Genomic DNA, 14,645 nt, shown 5'->3' on the forward strand with positions numbered 1-14,645 from the left:
GTGTCACACACACACACACACACACACACACACACCCCTGTAGGCTTGACACCGTCACTGCTAAAGCAGGGAGGAAAATGAATGCTCTGTAGAAAATAAAATATTTTCCACACAAAAAAATCCTTACTAATCACAACAGTCCCCACTATAAGCCCATTTAAGCTCAATGAGACTGGCTCATTCCCATTGTAAATATTGCGTGCTTGAGTGCTGGGAGCGCAGAGCTGCCACATAAGAAATTATGCAAAAATAAAAGAGGGAGGGGGGAAAGTAGAAATAAATTACAAATTGCAGATCATTCAAAATTGCACAGGTAGTCATGGGAGGGAATTGCGACACATCAGAAAGTGGCGTGATGGGCTCTGTTTCAGTGGTGTTCTTTATTTATTTATTATTTGTACTTATCACTCCCACCTTCCCTAGATGGTTACAGGACAGGTTACCAAAAAAATAAAAGGGGTTACAATTAAAACTAATGCAATTTACACTGAAATCGTAAAATCAAACCACATTATCCCAATCACCCATCACACACACCCCCCCATTTTTAAATTGCACTTCTTGTAAGAATTTCTGTTTCCTAGCAACTAGAGTTAGTAGTCTGAAAACCGGAAAATGGAGATTTCTGCAATGGAACTGCTTGCTGGTTTGATGTCTGGGGTAGTTTTGTGATGGTTACACACAGAGCTGGCCCTGCTATTAGGCAAATTGAGGCAACTGCCTCAGGCAATGTTTACTGGGAGACGAAGGGGAATGGCATCCCCCTGCCATTTCTTCTGAGCGTCCTAGCTGTTCCGCTTCATAGGAAGACAGAAATGTGTATGCCCTGCAGCCTGCTCTGTGCCCCCACAACCAGCCTGATTTCAGGTATAGTGGAAGATGGTGTCCCCATCACCACAGTTAAAGTAACAGTTGACTTCCAGTGCAGCCAGCTTCCATTTGTGGAATTGGGGTGTGGGGGCATAATTTCGTCCTTCACCTCAGGCAGCATAATGTCTTAGATAAAACTGATACCCTCCAAGATTTATCTGATGAAAATAGGGATATCCTATTCCACACCCTCCAACAATTCTCCAATGAAAATAAATGTCCCCTCCAATATTTCTCCAATGAAAGTAGGGATGTCTTAAGGAAAAGCGGGATATTCCAGGATCAAATCAGAAACCAGGATGGCTTCAGTAAATCCAGGACTGTCCTTGGAAAATAGGGACACTTGGAGGGTCTCGAATGAGAGTTATTTGTTCTAATTAAAAAGTCTATTTTTGCATATATCCTGTATAGATAATATGAAAACACATTTGAAGATCTTACATTACATAAACTAGGGTTGCTGTATTTCAGAAAGTGAAAATCCAGACACAAAAGTTGTTCAGCTTTTTTTGGCAAAGTTGCTGAGGATTTTACTTTGGCAAAGTAGTAGAGGTTTGTTTGTTTTTTTAGTTTGCCCAAAGTTGTTGAGCTTTTTTGAGCTATATTTAAGGAAATTCACTAAAATCTAGACTTCCAGCATGGGGCATTGCAGTGATTTCCGCTTGGACACTGTTTCTGACTGCTGTATTCCAGCTATGCCCAGGAAGTCCTGGACGTCTGGCATCCATACATAAACTTTAAGGATTTTTCAAATGAAATGTGATATTAAACACTTGTATGAATTAGTTATAAAGATATATTATTTATTTATCTATTTTTAAAATACGGTAGGTGGCAGAATGATTTTAATAAAATGATTTCTACCTAAGACAGGATATTGCACCTGTGTTGCTTGATAGGATTTTTTATATATATATATAGTGTGTATGTGTGTAATTACTTATTTACCAGGACTAATAATTGTATGTTTAATAAAAGAGAGTGTGTACAACTGAAAGAATGAAGTAGGCCAATCTTCTCCCACCCAGTCCCCTCCAGATTTTTTGGGGCCTACAACTCCCATTATCTTCTGACAGCACACCACTCGCTGGATCCTGTCCATGGTGTGGAACCTCCTCTCGGCAGTTAGGACATCAGTTGCTAAGAAATTGAAAATTAATAATATTCCATGTCGTACTGAGACTGCATTGACCTGTTATGTTTGCATATGTCAAAGAGAAGCAATGAGGCAACCATTTGTTGGCGTGTGGAATAGTTTAACACAATACATAAGTCTACATGGTCATGTCAGCAGTTCAGCCTAGCAGTTCGAAAGCACGCCAGTGCAAGTAGACAATTAGGTACCACTGCAGCGAGAAGATAAATGGCGTTTCCGTGTGCTCTGGTTTCCGTCACGGTGTTCCGTTGTGCCAGGAGTGGTTTAGTCATGCTGGCCACATGACCTAGAAAGCTGTCTGTGGACAAACGCTGGCTCCCTCGGCCAGAAAGTGAGTGGAGTGCTGCACCCCATAGTCACCTTTGACTGGACTTAACCATCCAGGGGTCCTTTACCTTTTTTTTAACCTTTTTTTTAGCTTGTAATTATATTTGAGGTGAGAGAGCTAGAGAGCAATGCAAAAATGGTATTTACATCACTGAAGAGAAGAACCGTATTATAGCCTATTTCTTGGTGGTTGTGGGTGATGCTGAGTTTTTGAATGGGCACTTCCTATCCTTTACTTTTCTGGGCTGCAGGTGTTCTTTGTTTCTATTTCAACTCTTCCTCAGGCTTGTGGTTTGGGGGCAAAGCTTCTTTTGCTCTCAGTCTATATGAGAACCCATCTGAGCTGATAAACAGCTGAAGGATGTGGGGCACAAGGGGGTGAATTTTCCACTGGAGCTGGTTTGCACACATGCGGCCTTTTCTCAACACCCTGCCCTTGGCTCCCTCCTTCTTCTGGTACGTGTGTGTGTGTGCACATGCACACACCCTTACAGAGCGATCTGGTAGATGCCAGCGATTCAGATGGGTGCATAGGCTTAATTTAAATGAAATAACCTATTTATCCAGCACACAGTACAGGAGATGAAGGAGCCAAAGGAGGGAAACTGTAACTGTAAGATAGAGATGATAAAAAGGGGCAGAAGGTTTGAGGAAGGAGATACAGATCAGGAGTTGAGTTTCAAGTGGAAAGAGGCAACCTTCATTTATTTATTTCCTTTGTCATTAAGATGTCATTTGATGTGGCAAAGGGAGCAGCAGTAGGAAGAGGAGCACGCTAGGCTAGAAAATGTCCACACTGTCCTTGACTGAGAAATCTGGAAAGCAAGCTAATTGGAAGTGGCTGTATGAAATGGTAATGTAGCACCCAGGTTCACTGAAGTCCCCTGTCAGGCTGCCAACTGTTCTGTAGAGCAACGTGAGCCCTGAATGAGTCCTGTTCTTGTTATAAGCCGAAATATGCCTTCTATCTTCTCGAGCTCTGATCAGGCATGTGTTTTCACGCAGCCTGACGTTTAAGTCAGCTGGGCGTCATTTTAAAAAGTCGAATCTCAGTGCCAGGCGATGGGCCATTTCATAGATTTGCTGCATCTAAATGAGCTCAAGTTCGCAAATGACCAATTATAGCAGAAGTTATCCTTCCCATCACCACCCTGGTAAGCCACGGCAGCACTTTGCATTGTAAATTCCTGCAGTGTCAACTTGTCGCAATCGATTTGAACGTGACACCAGGAGGGTTAGGAAAACCGACCCGTACAGTGTATTGTGTAGCTGACGTCTTGTATAAACTGAGCTCTCCTGCTATGTGTGCAGAGTTAGCATGCTAACGCAATGCCTGTCTGGGCCACACATCCTTGGCATTATATGAACTCATCTGGAAACAAAGAGACCTGGTTTAAATGAGACATCAGTTGCTTGGAGTGCTTGCAGTAGCTTAGGACCAGCCCAGTGCCAATAGAAAATGTAGTGATCTGCAATGCTTGCACAATCACATCTCCTACACTTCTTGCAGTGGCAATGGACGTACTAGCTGGGGGAAGTGCTGCATGTTCTCAGGAGCAAAATATTGTGGTTTTGACTGCTGGGTAAATGCCATTTCATGCACAACACTTGTGATTGCAATGGATATACTTGCTGGGATATTGAGGGCCGGCAACCATATTTCCCCAATGACAACATCAGTTGAGGGCAGCCCATGTGAAGAACAGCTCAGCTGCACTGAAGTTAACTCCATTTGTATGTAATGGCTTCAGCACTTGTTTGGGTGCTATTCTCAAAAGTAGCAACGCAGCAAAATGAGTGATCTCTCTTACTTGGTGCAGCCCCACTCAATTTAGCATGATCATCTTCTACCAAATGTCTAGTTCCTTGTCATCAGCAGAGGTGGACAATTAGCCTTAATGCTGTTCTGCAACGAAAGTTGCTTGGCTTAACCTGGACCACTAGGTGGCAATACGGGCTGCAGGACATCACAGGACAAGTGACAGTGGGAGAAAGGAACCATACCCAAAATCTCAGAATTCAGAGTGGCATTCTGCTACATTTGACTCAGAAGAGACCCACTAAAATTAATGACCATGACTAAGTTAGGCCCATTAATATCAGTAGGTTTACTCTGAGTAAAACTTAATTGAATCCTACCCTTAGATTAATTTTTAATGCACTATAAAGCACTTAATTGCTTTAGGTGGAGGATTATCTTAAGCACCACCACACATTTTCAGTAAATCTTCCATGTTTAGAAGAAGTGTGCCTCTAATTACCAGATACTCGGGGACACATAACAAGAGAAGGGACTCTCGCTTATGAGCTTCCCAGGGGAATTTTGCTGATTATTGTTGGAGACAGTGTCCTGGATTGCGTGGGCATCCAATCTGATCTCCAAGGCAATGGAGGAATCAGTGCAGGCAGTACATAGCACCTTATGATGCTCCGATGCACTGAATCAGTATCTCAGAAGTGGGCACAAAATCCTATCCCATCAATATGCAGGAATTGTTAAACTCCAAAGAGGAGGGGGTTGTTCTGTGCCTCTGAATACTTTTCTTTGTCTTCTTCTTCTGAGCAGTGCCTTCTGAACTGCACAGATCCCTCCTGTGTATCATCTCAAGAGACTTAACTAGTGGAGAGACTCTCTCCCTTGGGGGAAAAGGTGATGCTCAGCATAAATAGATGTGAGGCAGTATGTATATTATTATGCTGGACAGCATCACGAGTCTGCAGTGCTTCTGCTGTGGGGGATATGGAGCACAGCTCTGTTCTGGAATGCAACTTTGAAAAAGGTATATATATTTGTACTGACTTGACATCTGCTCCCTGTCCATAGGGAATCTTATCCGCTGGCATTACTGAGCATTCTCTTCATTTGGAGTAACTCTCTTTGCCAGGCATTTACAGTCCCCTTGTCACATCTGTTATATCAGGGCTGGGGCTTTGTTTCAGAGAGACATGTAGAGGAAGGTGGGAGAAATGGGTGCATTCTAGAAAACATATCATGCATTTTGCAAATACTTATATTTCTTTAGATCCCTTTGGAATTTGTAAAATTAATCCCAATTTAGTTCTCATTTATTTCAGTGGGAATGAATTCATGGTTAGTTTTGCATAGAGTCTAAAGGGACCCAAGTGCAACTTACTTACCCTGGATCTAATCTTGAACATTTTAAAGACTGGAATTATATTTCTTGCAAATATCGGACACAACATGTGCTGGCCTGAGGAGCATTAAATGTAAGAGAAATGCCACTCAGTGCTAATCAGACTCTGCCCCTGAGTCAGCCAATCATGTCTCCCTGCTGACTGCATATGGGGTAAGCGTTGACCACCAGTGACAGCAGGGCTTCTCCGGTAGAAGCTCCAATTTCCTGGAATTCCCAGGAAAGACTCACACAACCTCTTCCCTCTTCTCTTTCCATGGCAGCTTAAAACCTTTTCGGATTTCAGATTGCATTAGCTAACTGTTAAGTTTTATCAATTGGCGACTGCTATTTCTAACACTCTTTAAGTTTGTTGCTGTTTGATTGCCTCTCTCTTTCTAAATTTTGTGCGTGTTTTTATTGTTGGTTCTGTTGTCGGTTATTATTGTTTGGTCCTGTTATAAACTGCTGTGGAATCCTTTTTGATGAAATGCAGCATTAAAATTTTTTTTAATAGAAAATAAATAGCATGCACGGTACACGTTTGTTGCATTCACTCTTTTCATTCTTATGCGTAGACATCAAAATATTTTTAAAAAACGACTTTGTTGAAAAATGAAATGTGCTAAGGGAAGAATCCTAACCCCACCCTAGAGCTGTCTGAGGAGCCTTAGAAAGTGGCATAGCATTACGTATCTCTCTGCTGGCAGAGACAGAAGTTTGCTGGCAGAATGGCATTACATTGCTAGAATGTCCCTGGCACACCAGTGAAGAGCACAGATGTTCCACTGGTGGGAGTGGAAACAGGGCAGGTTGGACATAGGCACAGATATGCCACCTTTTCCCCAACCACAGAAATGGAGAAAATCCACAGCAGCCCCTGGGGCTGGTGCAATTAACCCCCTCTAATGTAGTTAATGGGAGGGAAGGCGAACAGGCTGCCCGCATCTTCCGCACTGCCCGCAGCAAGAATGGCAAAGCAATGGATGTGGCTGATGACTCTACAAGCCAATCTCTGAAATGCCTCCCTGCTCTAGCATAGATGTAAATTAGGGTTGCTCTACTTAAGACCCTCTTATGAAGATCTGGAAGAGACAGGGACCAGACAGGGCCCTTGAGAACCTCACAGACAACGAGTGCCAGAGACTGGGAGAGCCCAAACAGCAGTCGCTCCCTGGCTCTTGATTCTGGCTTCTGGGTGCCCAGCAGCCCCCTCCCCCTCCCTCGCAGGCTGCACCTCCAATTCCAAAATCTGCAAGGAGAATAAAAAGCAGATATTCAAATCGCCATCATCACAAAAGTGCCACTGTCTACCTTACCATGCTGGGATGAGTAATAAGAATTTGATCCCCGCTTCAGGAGAATGCAACTCTCTTAATAAATAGAAGATGCTTGTGTTTGGGTTTCATCAGATACATTCATTTCTGCCATTAGATGCTTCCGGTCCTGGCTACAGTGCAACACAAAGTGCGGGGGTGGGGGGCTTACAGTTAATCCAGACAGTATACTCCCAGACACATAGAGCAGCTGTCATTGCTGTGTGTGGCTCTTTGGAAATTGCAGAATTCCCACCAGCCCCAGCCAGCATGGCTGACGGTCAGAGTTCTTCGGTGGCCCACAGGTTTCTCAGCCCTGGCCTTAGAGCATATATGAAGCTGCCTTATATCTAGTCAGAACGTTGGTCCATCTAGCCTAGCATCAGCAACCCTCCAGGGCCTCTGGCCAAGGTCCTTCCCAGCCTGGTTACCTGAGATGTTTTGAACTGGAGGCACCAAGGACTGCATCTGGGCCTGACAGCAGGCAAAGCTCTTTGCTGCCAGCTGAACTCTGGTTCTTCCACAAATTTGCTTCTGTAGCAGAAGGAACTGACGTCCTCCTTTCATCTCAGGAGCTCACAGGCCTTCACAAGCCCCAGGCGGAAAGCTAAAACTACTGTGAGGTGGGGCTAGTCCTAGCAATCAGGGCTCCATTCCCCACAGTGAGGAGAAAGCAGAGCCCCTGAAACAGCAGTTCTGGCTTTCTTCAGGTGGAACAGCCTTGACTAATCCCATCATGAAAGCATCCCACCCTTATCCAAGAAACCCTGGCATTTAACTGAGAGCTCTCCCCAAGGAAGAAACTGTCAGAGAGGCTCTGGTTCCTAGAGCGAGGACTTTGTTTTAGAGCCATCCTGGGTAGCAGCTATGGGGAAGCCAGTGCTTATTGCCAGAAGCTTCTGCTTCAGCTGCTTGGATTTTGAAGCTAGAAGTCAGCCTGCTGGGGTGGTAGGAATGTCAGTGTATCAACTGCTTTGTGACAGTACACTGCCGGCTGGCCATACAAAATGGGGAAAAGAAATCTATCTGAGGCCTCAGTTCTTTTCTTCACCCTCATATAGTTATTCTCACAATAGCACAAGTTGGAAATCTCAGGCAGAATAAACACATGGCTCTGTGACTGCAACAAATTTCTAGTTGGAACTGGGAATGGAGTTGGACACACATGTATCTTTGTGAGAATTGGTCTTCTTCCAAAATGCTGAATCCTTGAGGCCCAGACTGGGAACAGGTAGGTCCCTTTCAGTTCTCAGCCTTGCCATCACCCTTGGCTGCTTCTGATGGAGGCGTTGCTGACGACAGATGGAGCGGCATCATCCCAGCTGCTTCCCTGCCCTTTAGGCCCACATGTCATCATAATCGCTGCTGCTGCTGCTGCTGCTGTCAAATGAGCTGTTCCCAGGCCCAGCCTTGCAGTTCACCAAAGGTCTGGGGGAAGCTGTCGAACCTGAAGCAAAGAAATGAGGGCATTTCAGGTCAGCTGCCAAGAAGAAGGAAGAAGCTCAGAAGGAAAAGATGCTGAGGGGAAAGCTGAGGTGCTTGGTGACCTAACTATCCAGCTGCGAAGCCTCTCTGGAGGTCTTGCTGGGTAATGAGGGAGAAAACTATCGGCTTCTCAGGGTGGAGAGCTCTGGCCCCTATTCTTCTCTCTTTAGGCGATCTTGCTCTGCTTGACCATCACTAGAGCCCTGCATTGTGGGCTGCAGTAATTGGCAGCCCTATATTTAGTTGAGGATGTGCGGCACCCACAGCCATTAACTGTCCCACAATAGGAATCCATTTTGTCTAAGCCACAGATGTCCACCTGGCAGCCTAGAGGTCAGACACGCCCCCCCCCAAAGCAATGCTATAAGGCCCCTGTCAGCTCTACTGAATTTTAATCAAATGTCTGGCCATGGTTTCATGTGGAATATTTTTCTTTAACATTCCATCTCTCTTTTGTATCTAACATGCAGGTATATTAGCAAATGTGTGTGTAACACAACGCCTGGCCACACATGCTCCATAACCGCAAAGCCTTAATTACCAGATGGTGTCAATTTCATTACAGAGAATGACCTCACTTTTGAAGGGATCAGTTTGTGCTCGTCTCTGATGTTCAGAGTAGCTACAACCTTGTTTTATTTTGCGATGACCTTTGAATGTGCTAGCTGACTAATTAAAGTTCCATTGATAACAATCCTACGCTTCACCTCCAAAGGAAGGCTCGTTTCCTGGATGGCTTTCCTGCTTCTCTGGTTTCTGGATGTTCTCATACCAGTCTGCGTCTCCAGAAGAGGTGCTGTCACTGTCTTCAGCTGCAGGTCCTGCTGGAGAAAACCAGGGACTTCATATGGCAGTGAGGAACTGGATCCAGCACAAGAAAGCAGCAACAGCATCACAATTACTATGCCCCCCCAGAAAGATACAGAAAGGCTCTCACCTGCTTGTGGATAGGCCTCTGAGGTGGGGTGCTTGTTGTCCCCCTCCTCGTGCATAGCTGGCATTGCAAAATTGTAACGGGGAGGGTCTTCATCAGTCACTCGGTTTCGAAGAGAATCTGAAAGCAGGGGCCAAACAGACTTCATCATCAAGCTCCCAGATGCAGGGGAAGGGAAGAAGGAGGTTTCTTTCAAAACACAGGGGTAGGAGGATCCACAGAATATCACTGTCACCCCCACCACCAAATGACTAAGGAGCACAAGTTGATTTGTCAGGAAAGTAGGCTATTATATATGCTGTATTCAAACAGCACACCTCTGAACCATCAAACTTGCAGATCCTTTAACCCTAAGTTCCCACAACTCTTAAAGTTTACAAGGTTTGCCCCTTGTGGCTTTTTGTGGTTTTTTCCCCTTTCCAGGCAAACCAAAAGGGCAAAATTCCTCCTCAGGTCTGCCTGGGTGCCTTCCTGCTCCCTCCTTCCCCAGTCCTCTCCTGCTACCTCTCTGCCTTCACTCCCAGCCTTGTCCCAACTAGCTGGGAGGGGCCAGTTGAACCCATGGGCTGCCCCTGCAGAGCATTTTCTGCTCCCTACCCAGCCTCTGCACGAACCCATTGATGGGATTTTATTGGGGTGGGAATGAAGAAACACACTGGGGACATACTCAGCTTCCTAAATGCAACCCCTAACAAACATTCAATTGCCTCTGAATGTCGATTGCATAATAACCCAGGCATATAGATATCTAACTTGTCTAACACAGAAGTCTAACTTGCATCTCTTAGTAGAAAACCTGCACTTAATCTGCTTTTAAAGTTTGCAGTGGGAAAATCTTGGGGACTGTGGAGGGAGGGAGTTAGCAGGTGGGCCAAGCGGCACCAAGGAACAGTAGTGGTGGGGAAGGAAGTGTTTAAAGAGCCTAACTAAATATTAAAATCAAAAGTGTGGCATGCAGTTTTGTCTGCATTTTCCCTTTAATACTGATTTAAGTCAGACTTCTGAAACTGATGCTAGTCAAGCAGAGGGATGTGTGTGAATATATACTGGGATATATGGGGGGGGAGTGGGTGGAATTTTGATTAGGAAAACAGCACAAAGGAAAGGGTTAAACATCCCCCAGTCCTGATCAAATCCTTTTGGCTCCCTTAAAGTAGAACCACAAAGGATCACGAGGGATTATCATGGATGTACTGCTTGGTCCAAAGAAGCTAGGAAGTTTCTGACAAGAAAGCAGTGTGTGCCTGGCAGTGGTGAGATGCTCACTGTAGAAGGTAGACAGTTGCACAGGTGGTTTGCTGCTGAAATCATAGTGTTCATAGTCGGAATCAGAGTCTTCACTAAGGGGTGTAGGCAGCACTGCCGTTGCTGAAAGGGAGAAAGAAACATGAGTCCACTCGGGGAGAACCAGCAAGTGGAGCTATCAGGCAGGACTTCAGGGCACAAGTCCAAGGTCAACGCAGAAATGCAGCAGGACTGACTTACTCGGGGCTACACCCAACCTTCTCTATCTGCTACTGCCAGGACTCTTGTGCCAGGGGAGAGGTGAGTTTTATTGTTGCACAACAGAGGAACCCAACACAACAGTTGCACTAGTTGAAACTCACATCACGGCAGATTGCATGATCCATCGTGCAGCAAAGCTGCCAGCAACCTGCTTATGAATTCTCCAGCATAATAGCATTTCACTGGCACAAAATATTTCAACCATTTTATCAGATGCTTGAAATGCTGTCTTTGCTTGGCAGAGTAGATAGATAGCTTGTAGATAGACACAAACAGAGAGAGACATGAAGGAGAAATGTAACCAGTAAAATCAGAGGGAAACAAAATACAAAAAAATGACACTCTCAGACACTTACATTAAGTAACTATTCACAGAGCATTATTGATGATAAACACAAACGTCTTGGAATGGGTACTGGCATTTATACAATATTTAAAGTACCGTACAGTAGATTTTCCAGCTGTAGGCTTTTTTTGGAGTTATATTATCTATTTAAATGTTGTTGTTTTTTTAAAAAATAACTATTTTTATGAAAATAAAACGGTTAAACTGCAAGGAATCCTGATAGGGACAATGTTATCAAAACAAACAGTATCACTGGTGGTGTGAGGCTGGTAATAACTGGGATTCAGTAGCAAATACCAGCTCTGAGGCAGGGACTTTCCTCAGGAAAACTGCCTGTTGTGATCCTGATAATTATAAAACGCATCCAACCAGCAGCATTATTGGATAACTGCAGCAAAAAAGAGATTGGAATCGTTACTGTGTCTCAGTAGCCATTATGAGGTGGGAGACACATGAGACAAGGGATAATATAGTGCTACCATTTCGCTCCCAGCAGCCCATCAAGGACAGCCTTATGGGCTACTGTCTCGTAGATTCTGGCCCAAACCATCAAACATGGAAACTAGTAATTGCCAGGAAGACAGGAGAGGGTGGGGAGACAGGTGGTCGATGGAATAAGGGAGATACAAGTGATGCCAGCAAGCTATAACTTCCCATACCTTCTTCTTTGGGGAGGTTTGTGGGGACTTGCTGATAGTTGTTGCGTGTTCCAGTGGCTGAGACTTGCATGATGTGATTTAGAAGGATGGGGGCAGCAGTTGAGGCACAGGAATTGGCACTATCTGCAACTGAAAACAGATATTTCATTCTGTAAGGCTTCCCTTCAAAGGGACTTTGCACACAGATAGGAATTTGACTCCTGCTCTGACAACAGTGGAACTAGTGAGCCTGTGGCTTTCCAGATGTTGTCAGACTACAACTCCCATCATCCATGACCACTGGCTGGGCTGGGCTGATGGGAGGAGTCCAGCAACATCTAGAGGGCCACAGGTCCCTCGTTCTATACAGGCTTCCCTTCCATTCCTCAGAGGGTGCTGAGGTGACATTCTCACAACCAACTTCCACATGGTAATCATATGAGTAACTATTGCGTTATGCGGGGCAGGGAGAAACCAACACCCATGCTGTCAACTGAGCAGTGGAAAAGTGAAATATTCCTCCAACAGATGTGCTCTGTAAGAAAAGAATAGCATCTGCACATATTTACTATGGAAAGAGATGATAGTTTGTTAAGATCCAAAGGAAATATAGGCCCTCCATAGTAACTAAAGACAGGTCAGACATGACGTATGGCAACCCATATCGGATTTTGCCGGATTTCCTTGCTTGCTCAACAACTTTGGGCAAAACATTTCACCCTGCTCTTTCTAGGCACAGTGAATTTTTAAGAGTGGGGTTTTGCAGGAAAAGCTCTGAAGCAAAAAGAAAAAAGGGTGTGGGTGCTCAGACACTGAGCTTTAAATTGCAGGCTGTGGCTGGAAAAACCAGAGGAAAGTTAAGTGTTGATAAGCCCAAAGTTGCATGCCCGGGTATCATCATTCATTCACGTAATAGAAGTAAACATGAAAGCATTTTCTGGTCATCGTACATAGCAAAATGACAACAATAAAATCCAACTGCAACCCCCCAACCCCCCCCCCAAAGAAATCGTGATTTGACACAATTTCCATCTCATATTAAAAGCTTGGGAAAACAAAGAGAGTTTTGCCTGGCACTAAAAGGACAACAGAACAGGCACTTAGCGAACTTCCTCAGAGACAGCACCCTAGAAGTGGGGCACCACAACCAAGCAGGCCCCTTTCCCCTGTCTCAACCTGCCTCACCTCTGATGACAGGGGCACCTAGACAGGGCTGTTCTAATACCTTTTGGCCCCTGAGACAGACCCCAAAATGGCACCCCCACCCCTGCCAAGGAAGGAGGAGTGAGAGAAGATTGGAAACAATTGGGGTGGGGGTGAGGAGACAGATCAACGTTGGGATCTGCTGCTCCTGTGGATCCTGCCACCTGAGGCAGTTGCCTCACTTTACCTCATGGGCCAGACCTGCACTCAAAGGATGGTGTCTGAAGGACATTATGGTTATGCACCAGCACTCTGAACTGTGTCTGGAAACAGACCTGGCATCAGTGTGGCTTTTTAAAGCAATGTGGAGATATGTTCTGTTCACCTGGTTGCAGTTAGCAGCTTTGCGATTGTGTGTAGCACATAATAATAATTTTTTTGCATGTAAATGTTTCAAAATGGGGCCAAGAAGTAAGGATATGCTACTAAACTCTAGGGACAAACATCTGCCAAAATGACAGCCCGCAGGCTGGCTGAATGTTGCATCTTTAAAGCAAACGAAATGAGTTTCCGACATGAATCCATATAACTAAATGCCCATAACAGGGGAGAGATAGAGCCCCGAGAGATAGTGGCTCAATTATGCACTTTTCTCTGAGAGGCTTCTAAGTCTCATTTGCAATCAACCCTTCTTCTTGAAGGCACTCTCCTATCTGCACTCTCCTTCAGATTTCAGGAAGCATTATAGACTTGTTATAAAGGAGGCTTCTGGAAGTGGCAGGGATACACTGAGGCTGAAAAACATTTGACAGCTCATGACAGCTTCTTGGTGGCAATATGAATTCATGGCAGGGACATTTTGCAGCATTTCTGATTCCTGCCAGGAAGGAATCTGGCATCTGTTTCGAAGACTTCCTATAGTAGCTGTCCAAAACACAGTATATTATATCCACTCCACCAAATTCCCCATAGCATTATTTATACGTAGGTTTCCTCCCTCTGTAGTGCTGGTGATGCCCAGCATACCAATGGTACCGTTTTTCCTTCGCCTGTGTCGCAAAACGGTGATAATTAGAGTCAGAATGGCCAAAAAAAGGAGAAGACCCAGGACGATGCAAAGAATTTGCAGTATCTGGTATGATGGTCTAACATCTAAGTTCTCAGGTGCAGTCCAACCTGCAAATGGAAACATTAGCAATTGTGGGTAGGTAGTAAAGATGGACAATTTAAGAAGAAGAAGAAGAAGAAGAAGAAGAAGAAGAAGAAGAGGAGGAGGAGGAGGAGGAGGAAGCCAATTTCAGTTTCTCTCCATTTTCCCAGTTCAGTTCACCCCATGATGATTTTTTCCCCAAGTAGGCATTAAAATATATATGCATTTTGTGCAATAACATTCTCCTAATATAGCTATTTTTTTGTACACAATTATGCATGGTAGATTTATGTTGCATTTGTGATGTCCTATTATGTTATTGTTATTCATTGTTTGTAAGATGCTTTGGGAGTCATTTGAATGAAAAGTGGAATAGAAATACAACCAGTCAATCAGTTTTCCCCAACAGAATGCATTTTGCATGCTATTTTCAAGCACATTTTTGTATGCATTCTTTGGTTTGCGAACCGCATGGCAAAATTGAAAGTAGTGCAGATTTCAAAGGAGAGATGCATTCTGATTTGCTAATTGGTTCAGGAAGTGTGGATTTGGAAAATTTGCATTAAATGCAAAATAAACAAATCCTCAGCCACCCACCCTACCCCGCCTCTAATGTGTGGAAGGGAGAAGGGCAAGGAAG

At 44.5% G+C, this 14,645-nt stretch overlaps 1 protein-coding gene across 3 annotated transcripts in view; it reads right to left on the reverse strand.

Moving 5' to 3' along the window:
• Nucleotides 1-2,175: 2,175 nt before the first annotated feature.
• The window catches only part of CD6 (CD6 molecule), a 49,857-nt gene continuing 37,387 nt past the window's right edge, over nt 2,176-14,645 (reverse strand). For 2 of the 3 annotated variants that reach the window (XM_082221043.1, XM_082221041.1), the window contains 6 exons: nt 13,882-14,031; nt 11,734-11,862; nt 10,489-10,590; nt 9,226-9,342; nt 8,996-9,112; nt 2,176-8,250 (listed from right to left, as the gene is read on the reverse strand). In XM_082221043.1, the coding sequence (XP_082077169.1) occupies nt 8,141-8,250; nt 8,996-9,112; nt 9,226-9,342; nt 10,489-10,590; nt 11,734-11,862; nt 13,882-14,031 (725 nt within the window). In that variant the 3' untranslated portion in view covers nt 2,176-8,140. The remainder of the gene's footprint in view (nt 8,251-8,995; nt 9,113-9,225; nt 9,343-10,488; nt 10,591-11,733; nt 11,863-13,881; nt 14,032-14,645) is intronic. The other variant, XM_082221042.1, reaches the window with a different exon arrangement.

This window comes from Podarcis vaucheri (genome assembly GCF_965113315.1).
Source record: "Podarcis vaucheri genome assembly, chromosome: 1".
NCBI classification, from domain to species: domain Eukaryota; kingdom Metazoa; phylum Chordata; class Lepidosauria; order Squamata; family Lacertidae; genus Podarcis; species Podarcis vaucheri.